Raw genomic sequence first — 12,715 nt, forward strand, 5'->3', positions numbered from 1 at the left:
GAGGGTCACCCATTACCATATATAGCTTATGTTAGAAGGCAGGTACAGCACTCAGTGATTAAACAGGGGGCTTGCTGTATATATATGGGACAGCCTTACAGGTTTATTCTCCCAGACTAAACAGCATTCCCTGTGCTTAAAATGGGAAATGCTGACAGGACAGCAATATTTGTAGCATTGCCATGAACTTCTGAAATGCTTCCATTGCATATTCTTCCTAGTTAATGATTCTCCAGCATTTGGCTCAAGGTTATTCATTTTTACTGCTAAAAAACTAGACTATCCCAAACAGGAGGTATGCATTGTCCAAAAGCAGAAACAACCACCAAAATAAAGGGCATTACAGGGCTGGATAGTGTCTGGCAAAACATAACATATCAAAATAACTATGCTTGAGAATTCATACCTTTTTCGATTTATTTCTGAGTGTGTATCCTCTGTACCAACCTGGCAAGGGAGAAAAATACAATGATTCTTCACAGGCAGAAATTAAACATGCAAAACTGATAGCAGTACACCTTGTTCTTACCACATATAATCCATAAGCCAAATCCAGCTGGCCTGGCTCACTTCAGATGTCCCATTAACTCCAATGGCACTACAGCAGAGAGCAAGGCCAATGAGAATGAGCCCTAAAATAAGGCAGAACATGAAAGAACAAAGGCCTTTCTTACTATGAAATGACACAGTGGACCTGCTCCTTCACCTGAAACTGTGCTTCAGCAGTGGCTTATTATTTCTGTTAGCATAGCATGCAGCGGCCCCAAATGAGAGTAGGGCCCCATTGTATGCGGGGCTGTATGTAAATGTAGTGAGAAAGATTCCTTGCCCCAGAGAGTTGACAGTCTAAAAAGACAAGACAGATGAAGGGACAGAGACACTTGTGCCCATTGTACTATGGGAAACAGAGGCAGAGAAGAATAAAATGACAACCCCAAGGGCATATAGGAAGTCAGTGGCAGAGCTGGGAGTTGCCTCCTTTGATGCCAACTTCACAGCCTGAACTGAAACATTATCCTTACCCTCGTGTGGGTATTAACCCAAATCTCTATGTAAATGATGCTTGAATCTCACGTTCTACACGTTTTGTTCCATGCTGCCCATGTACCAACATGAAATCCTTCCTTGAAGGAAGGCTGAAAGAAAAATCAGTGAAGGTCTTTCGTTTTATGGACAGGAAGGGGGAAAAGCCAGCAAATTATTTGCCCCAGATAGATATTATTCCTATTTACAGCCTCTGTGATAAGCTCCAGTGAAGTATCAGTTACAGAATAATTGCAGTGGTTCTTGCAGACCAGACACACATCACTTTTAGAATAACATTTCTTCCCTCTGTAGAGCCTAGGGTTTAACCAACATTTTGATTTCCAGGTGACTGAAAGGCAAGTATATGAATCAATGAGAGTATTTTGTCTACCTGTTCTCAAGCGAGACTTACTTTGCACGTAGGAAATTTAAAGCAGAGAAGGATGGTCTTGTGATGAACGCATTAACTTAAGATTCAAGAGCTCTGGGTTCTGTTCCCAGCCCTAACGTATGCCTTGTGTGCCTGTTCTCCACCCGCAAATGGGGAATGTTTACTACTTTGTTTCCCACTCTCTGACCTGTCCATTTGTAGGGATCTCCAGGACCTAAAGTAATACAAATAATAATATTTATTTTAAACACTGACCTGCAGACATTGTCTCCAGCAGCACGTTTCTGCAACAGGATGGGCAAATTCACACTTGCTTAAATGCTACTTTGTCATCTGTTCTGATGTCCTGAGATTCTGCTTCCTCAGCTCTCACCTTAACTAACTTCCAAGCATACAGCTCTCCAGCCTTTTTTTTGGTAATTGCTTAGACCAACATTTAAAAATATCAAAGAGGTAGTCGTGTTAGTCTGTAGCTTCGAGAACAACAAGAAGTCTTGTAGCACCTTATAGTACCTGATGCTATAATAGATGCAGAGATACTAAAGATGCATCTGATGAAGCGGGTCTTTGCCCAGGAAAGCTCATGCTCCAAAATATCTGTTAGTCTATAAGGTGCAACATTTAAAAGTTACACCCCAGGGGAGCTATTGTTCCTTTGGGAGGCTGGAGTGGTATTTATAATTATCTACGTAGCTGGAGTGGCGCTTGGAGGCACCAAGACAGACAAGGCTATCTCCCCAGGGAGTCTACACTCTGATATATACACCGATAACCCAGCTAGCAGAGAGACTACAATGAGGGTAGGGGGCTAGCAGGTGAGAAAACAAAGAGAAGAGGGGCAAAATGTCTTTGTGAACGTGTTTTTATACTTAGCAGAGATGGTCCCAGCGCACATCCTGTATGTGACCACCCTGCCCAGACCCACACGTTGGAGAACTTCAGACTTTGCAGGTCTGGCCCATCTCTCTAGCAACTGTAAGACCAGTCAAGTCTGGTTACAAAACCCTTGGCAGTCCAGAAGCTCTGGGGATGTGGGGCGAAGAACTCCTCCTTCCATGAGATAAAAACAGGATTATGAAGTGAGCATGGCCCAAGGGAGGGAGTACTGGATTGGGAATGAGGAGATCGGGGTTCTAATCTTGGCTTTGTCACTAGTTCACTGAACAGTCTAGCACAAGCTAGTTAGGGCTGAGCCAAAACCCAGTGAATTCATTAAGATTTGTCCAGTTTGCTGTGGCTCAGGCTCTTAACTCCGTTTCTGCATCTATACAACCATCAGTGGTATCAATGAATGGGCTGTGTTACATAAAACTGCTACATTCCTGCACGTCTTCCTGCTCTCCACTCATCCTTGCAATCTGTGGATCATTTCAGAATTCTTCTCTTGCTTTCAGTAACCTTGTGTAACCACCCGCAGGCAGACTCAAAACTGGCTGCTCTGCAGCTTAGTGCAGGAGCCTCTACACTATGTTTGAGACAAAAGCCAGCTGGCTCTTACACTGAGACTCCTCTACAGCCTTAGCTTTCTGTGTAAGTGGTTAGGTGACACTACATGGGACAGTGAACCACCCTGCTCAGTGTGTGACTTACACTTGCTCAAGAGACAAGGTGAGGGAGGGAATACCTTTCATTGGACCAACTTCTGGTGGTGCGAGAAACAAGCTTTTGGGAGACATGGATCTCTTCTCTAGGTCTGGGAACTCTCCGCATCAGAGCAAAATGCAAGGTTGAGTGAATGTCCTGAGACCAACATAATGACAATGACACCGCAGAAAATAACCTCACTCATAATTTGCAGTAAACAAGTGCTTGTGGCAGCGGTCCTGCCAACTGGTTCTTTTTTCAAATACAAGTCTAGAAGCTGCAGACAAATGGTAGACGAGTTAAGAGTTTCCCTCAAGTATACTTCCTTTGTGCGGATGACAGTGGAAACATTTTAGGATGAACAGGAGGATTTTCATGCCTGAACTAAAGGGAAGGACATAACATCAGTCTCTCTTCCGGACATACACATTCTCTGCCTAGACATTTGCTGTTCATTTGGGTAGATATATTTGACTAAGATAAAAATAGTTCTGTAGAGGGAAAGTGCCTCGTGTCCTGAGAGCTGAGAAGTAACCTATAAGAACATGAGGTATTTTGTATTCACATCACCAGCCATCCCTGGGGTATGATACAGCAGCTATTAACCAGCATTGTCATGTGTTACTCAACATTTGCGACAAAAGGGGAAAAGGATAAGGACATTCCTCTTGAAAAGGTCACTAGGAAGAATGTTGAAATTTGGTCAGGATACTGGGGTTAACAGCCTGACTCTTACAAAAAGTACCAGAAGACTTTTTTTCTTTTTAACTTCTCATCAGAAAGTTATTTCTGTTTCTTGAGAACAGCAAGAAGTCCTGTGGCACCTTATAGACTAACAGATATTTGGGAACATAAGCTTTCATGGGCAAAGACCCACTTCATCAGTTGCATCTATAGTATCTATGCATCTATTATAGCATCAGGTGCTATAAGGTGCCACAAGACTTCTTGTTGTTCTTGAAGCTACAGACTAACACGGCTACCTCTCTGATTTCTGTTCCTTGTACGCTCAAGTTGATTTGAACACAATGAGAATCCAGAGATCCAAAACCGGACTGGAGCTCAGTCATGCAATGTATACGTAAAGGGCCTCCAAGGAGTCGCCATGTTAGTCTGTATCTGCCAAGCTAGTGAGGAGACCTGGGGTACCTTAAAGACTAACAGATTTATTTGGGCATAAGCTTTTGTGGGTAAAACCCACTTTCTCATGCGTAAGGCATAGCTTTTACCCACAAAAGCTTACGACCAAATAAATCTGTTAGTCTTTAAGGTGCCCTAGGGCTCCTTGTTGTATAAATACAGCCTTTGTCCCACAGATCTTACAAACTACATAAGCCAGGCAGATAAATGCAGCTGGGAGAAGGGGAATTATTATTATGCTCGTTTCACAGTTGCAGAACTGAAGACCAGAGGGCAAGTGGCTCAGCTGAGTTTACACAGACACCGTGGCAGAGCTGGGAATAGAAACCGGACCTCCTCTGTCCCTGCCCACATCCTTACCCACACAAGATGATGCTCTCTTTTCACTGCAGCGTCCCACACTGCATGTCACTGTGCTGCACTGCAGTGGAAAGGGGATTCCCTCATTCAACTCTGGCAACAAACGCAATGCCTAAGACAGAAGCAGAGTGCGCAATGCAATTTGCACCTGTGCAAGGCTTCCCCGGCCAGCTCTCCAAAGCAGAGAGAACACTCTTTCCCTCTTCATCTCTGGTTTTGCCATTTTCCACAGCTGGCAAAAATTACAGACTAGAAGTGAGCTTCCAGACAGACTGGAATCTGAACGTCTTACGAGAGATTCCCAGAGCCACAGTAAAATCTCACTCTGAAGAAGTCTGCAGAAGTTCTGCAAGTGTAGTTCACCCAGAGGGCAGTCCTAGGATGCACCTGCAAAACAGCCAGGTTCTTTTTATTGCTAGTGGGTGAGTTATGCAATATAACCTACACTTCACCAATGACAAACATCTGCCAGCCAACACTTGGCATGCCACACAGTGGGTTTTGCCGAGTCCTTTTATCAGGGGAGCAAGGCATTCCACAAAAAGAGCAAGGTGTTCAACAGACGGTGCATGGAGGAAAATCCTGCTCCGCAATATACAGTGGAGTGCCAAATCCAAGACCCTAAGACTGTCTAAACTGCACATTTCAATGACAGCAGCAGCACGCATTTCCTTTTAAAGGGAGGAAATTTTCAGGAGACTGGCTGTGACCAGATGTCTTGCGTTTAATGAATAAGCCATCCTCCCGTGCTAAGGACTTGCCTACAGGCAGGACAAGGCATGCAGAAGCCCTTTTAGATTCATCTCAGCACTGGGAAGAAAGCAACCACTGGCAATGATTTAGACCTTACCTACGCACACATCTGCCCTGACTGCAGCCAATATTGTAGCTTCACCAGTGAAAACCTCAAGTGTAGATAGCCCAAGCAGCTATAAATAAGTATTACTTCAGTTTCTATAAACAACACCCTGCCTACATTAGGGGATTGGGTAACCCTCAAGTCTCTCTCTCTGTGCTGATCCAATCTTTTACAACCCTTGCACAGCCAGACTAGGGTACTCAGTGGAGCTGGAGCAGCTCATGCCATACTATCAACTCTGCTTACTATCAACTATCCTCCACTCTCTCCTGCACACTGCACCCCCCAAAAAAGGCCACAACCTAGCCCAGCAATCTGATCTCCCAGCTGGATTTCCCAGCTGTCGGAAAAGGGAGCCTTTTGCAATAACCTTAACCCTACCCAATATGGCCACTATTGGGACTTCCAAATTGTTGCTTCCCACATCCATTTAGAAAACAGAAACAAACAAAAAGGCTGGACTTATGCAGGCCTCATCCAAAAGTCAGTGAAGAAAATGGGAGACTTCCCATTAACTGCTATGGACTTTGGCTCATGGAGTCACAGTTTCAAGGCCAGAAGGAACCATTCTGGCTATCCATGCCGACCTCCTACCAACCACAGAACTGCCCACAAAAATTCCTGGAGCATGTATTTAGAAAAAGCTTCCAAATTGGATTTTAAAGCTCTCTCTGATGCAGAATCCACCATGAGCTGTGGCACATTGTTCCAGAGGAGCAGACCAACCGGAATAGCTGACAGCCTGTTGACTGGGGCACCCACATAGGACGCTGCCAAATCCAGAGTACAGAACTGAACTGATGGGACCCAGCACCACCCATCTTATGTTGGAGTCCCTTCGTGTGGTCATAAAGGCATGCCAGGCACTAAGCAAGTGGGATTTTGCTTTGCCATCCAGACAGATGGCTGGGATTAATTTGTATTTATGCCATTTTACAGTACAGCCCTCCCTCCAACTTCACGCTGCCCTCTTCCACTCAAAAACTCAAAGGGCGGGGGCAGGACTGCACTGTATCTACTCTTTGCCCAAAATACATGTTAGTCTATAAGGTGCTACAGGACTTCTTGTTGTTTTTGACAATGACTTGCCTCTTTGGGGTGAAATTCACCCCAAGGCAGACATCCTTCACAAGGCCTTTTACCCTTTTAGCCTGAGCAAGCAGAATTTAATAAGAAAAGCCTTATCGTACAGGCCCTCTGCATGGGGTGAACCCCACTGTTGTCCCTTTGCTCTGATAGCGCCATCATCTAAAAACAAAGCAAGTCGTCCTGTAGCACCTTAAAAACTAACAATTTTACTCATTAGGCAATGAGCTTTCATGGGAAAGACCCAGTTGTTCACATTCCAGAGCAGACCAGCTCAGCTCATTAACTAATAAACACATTAGTTAGCCCTTAAGGTTCTACAGGACTGCTTGCTTTGTTCTGCAAAGATACAGACTAACACAGCTACCCCACTGAGACTACTAACCACCCTCTAGTTCACTCCATTGCTCATTGTCTTTTCACAGGCCTCCTCCAATCTAAACTTGCTCAGCTCTACCAGTGTTATGACTTCGCAGCTCACCAGCCAGCTGAGATTAAGATAATGTGTACTGTTAACAAAGGACCCAAGTGGGAGCTTCAACCTTGCTGCGTCGCACTGAGGAACAAACTGTGCATTTCAGCTCCTTCCACTGGAGCCAGACACATGGGGGGTGCAAAAACCTCTCAACCATTGCCCAATACACTGAGACTCCTTCTCTGCATGCAGAGGAGGAGAGAGCACAGCCCTGCTCCAATCTGCAAATAAGGAGCAGGGAAACCACTATTAGGAATAAATAGGAGCCATGCTCTAGATATGAGAAGGGGAGGAAAAAAACCACACACCTGCAGGTAATATTGCCCGGTGTACATCTTGGTAACTTAGGGTAAGTCCTCACCAGGGCTGGCCAGAAAACAAGAATTCCATTTCATGAAAAATGTCAGAGTTCCAACATCTGCTTTCATTCCAGAGTGGAGTAAAATTAAGGTTTATTTTTTTTTTTATTTCAAAAAAATAATTAAAAAAAATGAACTAAGGACTTGACCTTCCCAAATCCAGGGTGAATCTCATATCCAGCAGATGGTAGAGGCCATCACTGACTCTCTCTCAGTCTTGTGCGGGAGCTGTTCTACTTTGGGTAAGTAATTAAATATTTATTGGCTCAGAGAAAGAGGGTGAGGTTTTGTCTACACTGCATAGCTGTTAGCAGCCTGGCCATGTTTCTATACACCAGGCAGCAGAGCCACTGTCTGTCACCTCCCTTGTCAACAAAATACTTCCATCTCCAGTGAACAGTGTTCATGCTGTCAACAGGAGAGCGCTCCTGCCAGTAACACACTGGTCACAATGCCACTTGCTGCAGCAAAACTTTGGTCTTTTGGGCGGTGTGGGGGGCAGAAAATAGCACCTCTAAGGGGCAAAAGTTTTGTCATTCAAGCAACAGCGTAGATAGAGCCTGTATAGCCCTGGGATAGTGGAGATGTAACCAATATGCCTGTGGGGAGGGGAGGGGACTTTATAGGACAGAACTGCCTTGATGGCAAGGCCATCATCCTGGTAAAAGAGAACATGATTTTTGTGCACCTACATAAAGCAGAATTTTGACTTCCTTAGCATAGTCCTCCACATAGTAATATAATATACACACCCTGCCAAACGGAAGTTTCCACTTCACGCAACTGACAAAGTGGGTTCCAGTCAACGAAAAAGTTGCCCAAATAAATGTGTTAGTCTTTTAAGTGCCACTGGACTCCCGGTGGTTTTTGGTGAAACAGACTATCACCACTACTCCTCTGATACATAAAGCTGGTGGTTTTCAGACCAAATAACCCTTTATTAAGCTATACTTCAGCTGGTATACACACGGCACTAACACAAGAGGAATAAGACATTTTTGGTGGGAACACTGTCATTTTCAAAAGATCACCACTCACACATCTGGAAAGCAGGACATTCAAATTGGAGACCACAAGAGAAAGACAACTCAGACATGTAATAAGCTGCAAGAACACCCACAACAAATGACAAAACAAAATTTGGAGTTTTTGAGCTGAAACCTCCTTTCTGGGGAGAGCGGAAGTAGCTGAAGGCAGGATGAAGTATTCGCATCGGTGAGAGAATTCCCCAAAGAGCAGTCTGCTCCTCCCCACCCACCTTTATAATTCACAAATGCCTTGCCTGATTTTCTTGTGCCTTTCCTACAAAATTGTCACTTGTATTCCCACAGCACAGAGGAGTACCAGTCATGGATAAGTATCCTGTTGTGTTGCACACTGTACAACCCAAAACAAAGAACCCCACTGCAAATAACTTCCAATCCACTCCCAGGGTAAGTTTTCATTGTGAAGTTTCAGAAAGAAGATAGACGATATGAGAACTAGTTTATTCTACTTGACAATGTCCCTGTTAATGGCCACTAAGGAGGAAACTGAACAACCTTGTAAATAATGCCATTTTTGGAATGTTTAGGACACATCCAGCTGCACAAATAAAGGCTGTTTTTAGCGTTGAGCGTCTGTCTTTTTTCTTTGCAAAATTGGATCATATGTTGACTCTATTGCTTATTAAGCTCTCTCCTACAAACACACTCCTCCATTGCCACACACATCACTGTAAACATACACATCAGCAGTATAATCTGCTTTGACAAGTGAGATCTGGCGGGCTGGCTGGCTGTCTTCAGCGTCAAGGTCAGGGAGAAGTGGAATGAGACAAACTAAGATCAAATTGCTAAGCAAGCAGCTTGCCCAGCTCAATGGAGATAACAAAAGGGGGAGCTGTATGTTCCCCCCGCCCCTTGCTGATGCTGTTTGTGGAAATCTGATGACAATTTATATTCCCAAAAGGCCTTTGGGAAAGAACAGAGATACCACACAATGGAAAAACGGGTTGTGCACTTTTCACAGTACGTAGCTGTTTATTTTGCGTTCAGCAACAGACCATTTGACAACTCAGTTTACCATGTAATCTGTAAGATTTAAGTATTAATATTCATTTGACACAGTATTTAAAGCCGTTTTTTACTTGGTAGCAATGTGATGTATAGAACACCCCTGCATTCAAAAGGGGGCAGACACTAGCAGGTATTGTGTTATAACACAAGGAGCTCAGTTGCTATGAAGACAGGAGTCAAACAGGAGCCTAGAACAAGTGGTTTTCAACCTAACTACCTTTACTGGCTGCATACAGCACTCCGTGTGTAAAGTGGGGTGAAACCACACAATTTACATACGATTGGGAGACCATGAGAATGGTACGTGAGCCGCCCTTATGTGTTGATTGGGCTGGGTCGGGAGTCGAAAACCACTGGCCTAGATAATCAATTCAACAGCATAGCTAAACATGCAGTTCTGCCCCCTAACATGACTTAGGAAAGATATTCTGTGGTTCTGGAACTCTTCCCCCTTGAGGGTGCTCAGCTCAGTTTAGAAGTCCAAAAATTATGATTTTTCTAGCTGGCAGTCTAGAAATTGACCCTGGATCTAAAAACCTACTACACCCTCCCACTGATAAGAAAGATCCTCCAGCTGAACGTAAGGGCTTGTTCACACAGCAAACACGGGAGTGAATTTACAGTGTACTCGCTTGCTGTGCAGTGAAGTTCCATACAGATAAAGCCTTGGCGTTAATGTATGAGGCAGAACAGAATCCAGCTTTTATTCACACTCCCTGGTGCTCGAGGGCCAGAATGAGTAACACATTTTCTGCATGGGTTAGCGGATGTAACTCAGAAGAACGCAGGGAAAAGTGATTTGCAATAAGATAAATGTCATTATTACACAGCAACGTTCCCAAACATCACCACACATCGCACATGAAGACATGTAATTTAGAGAAATATGTAGCACAAGAAGAATGTAGACATGCCATGGTGGGTAATGTGCTCGTTTTTCATGAGTTGAGATTTACTTCAACTCCTTCTAATCCACACACTGGGAAAGTCTGGATGCAAACTTCAAAACTGCCCCACATTTTAATGGGCCAAGCACCAGCAGACTAACTCTGAATCCTTCTAGTGCTGATCAGAAAATGATAAGAACACAGTCCACAAGCAATTTCAGAAGCAACAATTATTTTTCCTGAAATTTTCTAGTTTTAGGGAATATAATTTAAAAAAAAAAAAAATTATTTCAGATATTTAAACTTTTACCAGGTAGAAAGGTATGGTCTGGGACTTACCTTCATACATTTCCAAAATGTGAACCGTATCACCAACTTGCAAGGAGAGCTCCACATCCTGGACAGCCTCGTAATTGTAGATTGCTAAAAGGGGGGGTAGAAGAGAGAGAGATGAAAACATACAATCATGGGGAAGTGAAGTGAAGCAAGAGAACATAAAGGTAATCTGATGTTGCAATCTAACTCCTCGTAATGGCTAAACACTCTGGGGCCGTGTCTACACTAGCCAAAAACTTTGAAATGGCCATGCAAATGGCCATTTCGAAGTTTACTAATGAAGCGCTGAAATACATATTCAGTGCCTCATTAGCATGCGGGCGGCTGCGGCACTTCGAAATTGACGTGGCACACCACCACGCGGCTCGTCCAGATGGGGCTCCTTTTTGAAAGGCCCCTGGCTGCTTCGAAGTCCCCTTATTCCCATCTGCTCATAGGAATAAGGGGACTTTGAAGTAGCCAGGGTCCTTTCAAAAAGCAGCCCCATCTGGATAAGCCACGTCAATTTCGAAGTGCTGCAGCTGCCCGCATGCTAATGAGGTGCTGAATATGTATTTCAGCACTTCATTAGTAAACTTTGAAATGGCTATTTGCATGGCCATTTCGAAGATTTTGGCTAATGTAGATGTAGCCTGGAAGAGCAGTGCATGTGAGTTTTCTGATTAGTAAACTATTCCGAGCATAGTAGACTGGGAATGAGTGGTTGGTACTCAACCAGCCCCCAGCTCCTCCTCAGCCAATGCCCCAGCTGGGGCTGCCGAGGTGCAGGTACTCAGTACCAGCAAGTACTGGCACCAAAAAAGCAACGACTACTACTACTAGCTACCTGGAGAGGCAGTGCTCCTTACAGTGATGCTAATGGGCTCTGGCTCAAACCCTGCTAATGATCCAGGCAGGGGAGTGGAAGTTCTTTACATAAGCCCTGGTCCTGGACCAGTGATAAATGCCTGCATTTACTAATCTTCCAGAAACTAGTGGGAGAACAAGTTTCTTATGTACATGCAAGATGAAGATTTTCCATTGGGGTTCGAGGAGGGTGGCAATTCTAACACTCCATATTAGTTGCCTGATTCTGCTGCCGCACAGCATGTCTGCTACCCAGGGAGTTGATACGTCTGTGGCATGACTGAATGCTGTTGAGGTCTAAGTATGGAACATACTAACAAGCAAACTTGTGATTCACCATGAGCTCCATCTCTAACTAGAGCAATGCCAATGCACATGCCACCACGGGATTTCAGTGGCAACAGAATCAGGCCCCAGACAGGAGGTGCCTGCTCTAGTCCTGTGCAACAACCATCCAAATTAATGCTGTACTTGCGAAAAGCCCTCCTGCTGTTGGCACTGAGGCCGTATCTTGACTATAAGGTTGCACTATTGTAACTTGAACTGTCTTATAACTGATAAGCCAAAATAAGTGCACGCAAACATCCTTTTACACCAGTTTAAACCACCCGATCCCCACCTCAAGTAATAAGAGTGCGGCTCTCTCATTTAGATGTCATTGTCTGCTGCCTAGCTATTCCCTTCGGAACTGCAGAGGTGCAGTACACAAACAGTGGGAAGGAAGTACACTGCATTTTTCAAGGAGGAATATTAACCTGACAAATGTTGCCATCGGACTCTAGCAACGTGGCTCGTATTTCAGAAGGCTTACACATAAAGGATGCCCTTTGAACATAACTGAAAAAAAAAAAACTTCAACTGCTGCATCAGGAAACTAACATCATCAAATGCTTATTATTCCCATCAGGACAAAGTATATTGCTTCCTGGCTTGGAGCCAATATAAACAAATGACTGGCTTACCACACCAGAAATTATATCGCACACTAACTTTCTTTAAAATACTGTAGCTATAAATATTGCCACCAGAAGTGGGCAGGTTATGTCAATTTCCTGCAGCATCTAAAATAGGAATTTCTATATAAACATTTATGTTCTTTATGCTGCTTTGTTAGTGTTGATAAATACTGGGCCAGACTCACACCTGGTGTAATTCCAACGAGTGCATTATTGGGGGAGATATGCAACTGACTGTGCTGAGAGGGCCCAAAGGGATCTCTGTGATCATCTGTCTAGTCTGACTTCCTGGATAACACAGGCCACAGAACTTTCCCAAAGCAATTCCTGCAGCAGCTGTTTTAGAAAAGCAG

The 12,715-nt window shown here is 44.2% G+C and overlaps 1 protein-coding gene across 2 annotated transcripts in view; it reads right to left on the minus strand.

Moving 5' to 3' along the window:
• The window catches only part of DOCK5 (dedicator of cytokinesis 5), a 131,866-nt gene that overhangs the window by 88,457 nt on the left and 30,694 nt on the right, over positions 1 to 12,715 (minus strand). For both annotated transcript variants that reach the window (XM_074981598.1, XM_074981599.1), the window contains exons 2-3: positions 10,564 to 10,647; positions 407 to 447 (exon numbers count right to left, since the gene is read on the minus strand). In XM_074981598.1, the coding sequence (XP_074837699.1) occupies positions 407 to 447; positions 10,564 to 10,647 (125 nt within the window). The remainder of the gene's footprint in view (positions 1 to 406; positions 448 to 10,563; positions 10,648 to 12,715) is intronic.

This window comes from Carettochelys insculpta, chromosome 31 (assembly GCF_033958435.1).
Source record: "Carettochelys insculpta isolate YL-2023 chromosome 31, ASM3395843v1, whole genome shotgun sequence".
Lineage (NCBI taxonomy): Eukaryota > Metazoa > Chordata > Testudines > Carettochelyidae > Carettochelys > Carettochelys insculpta.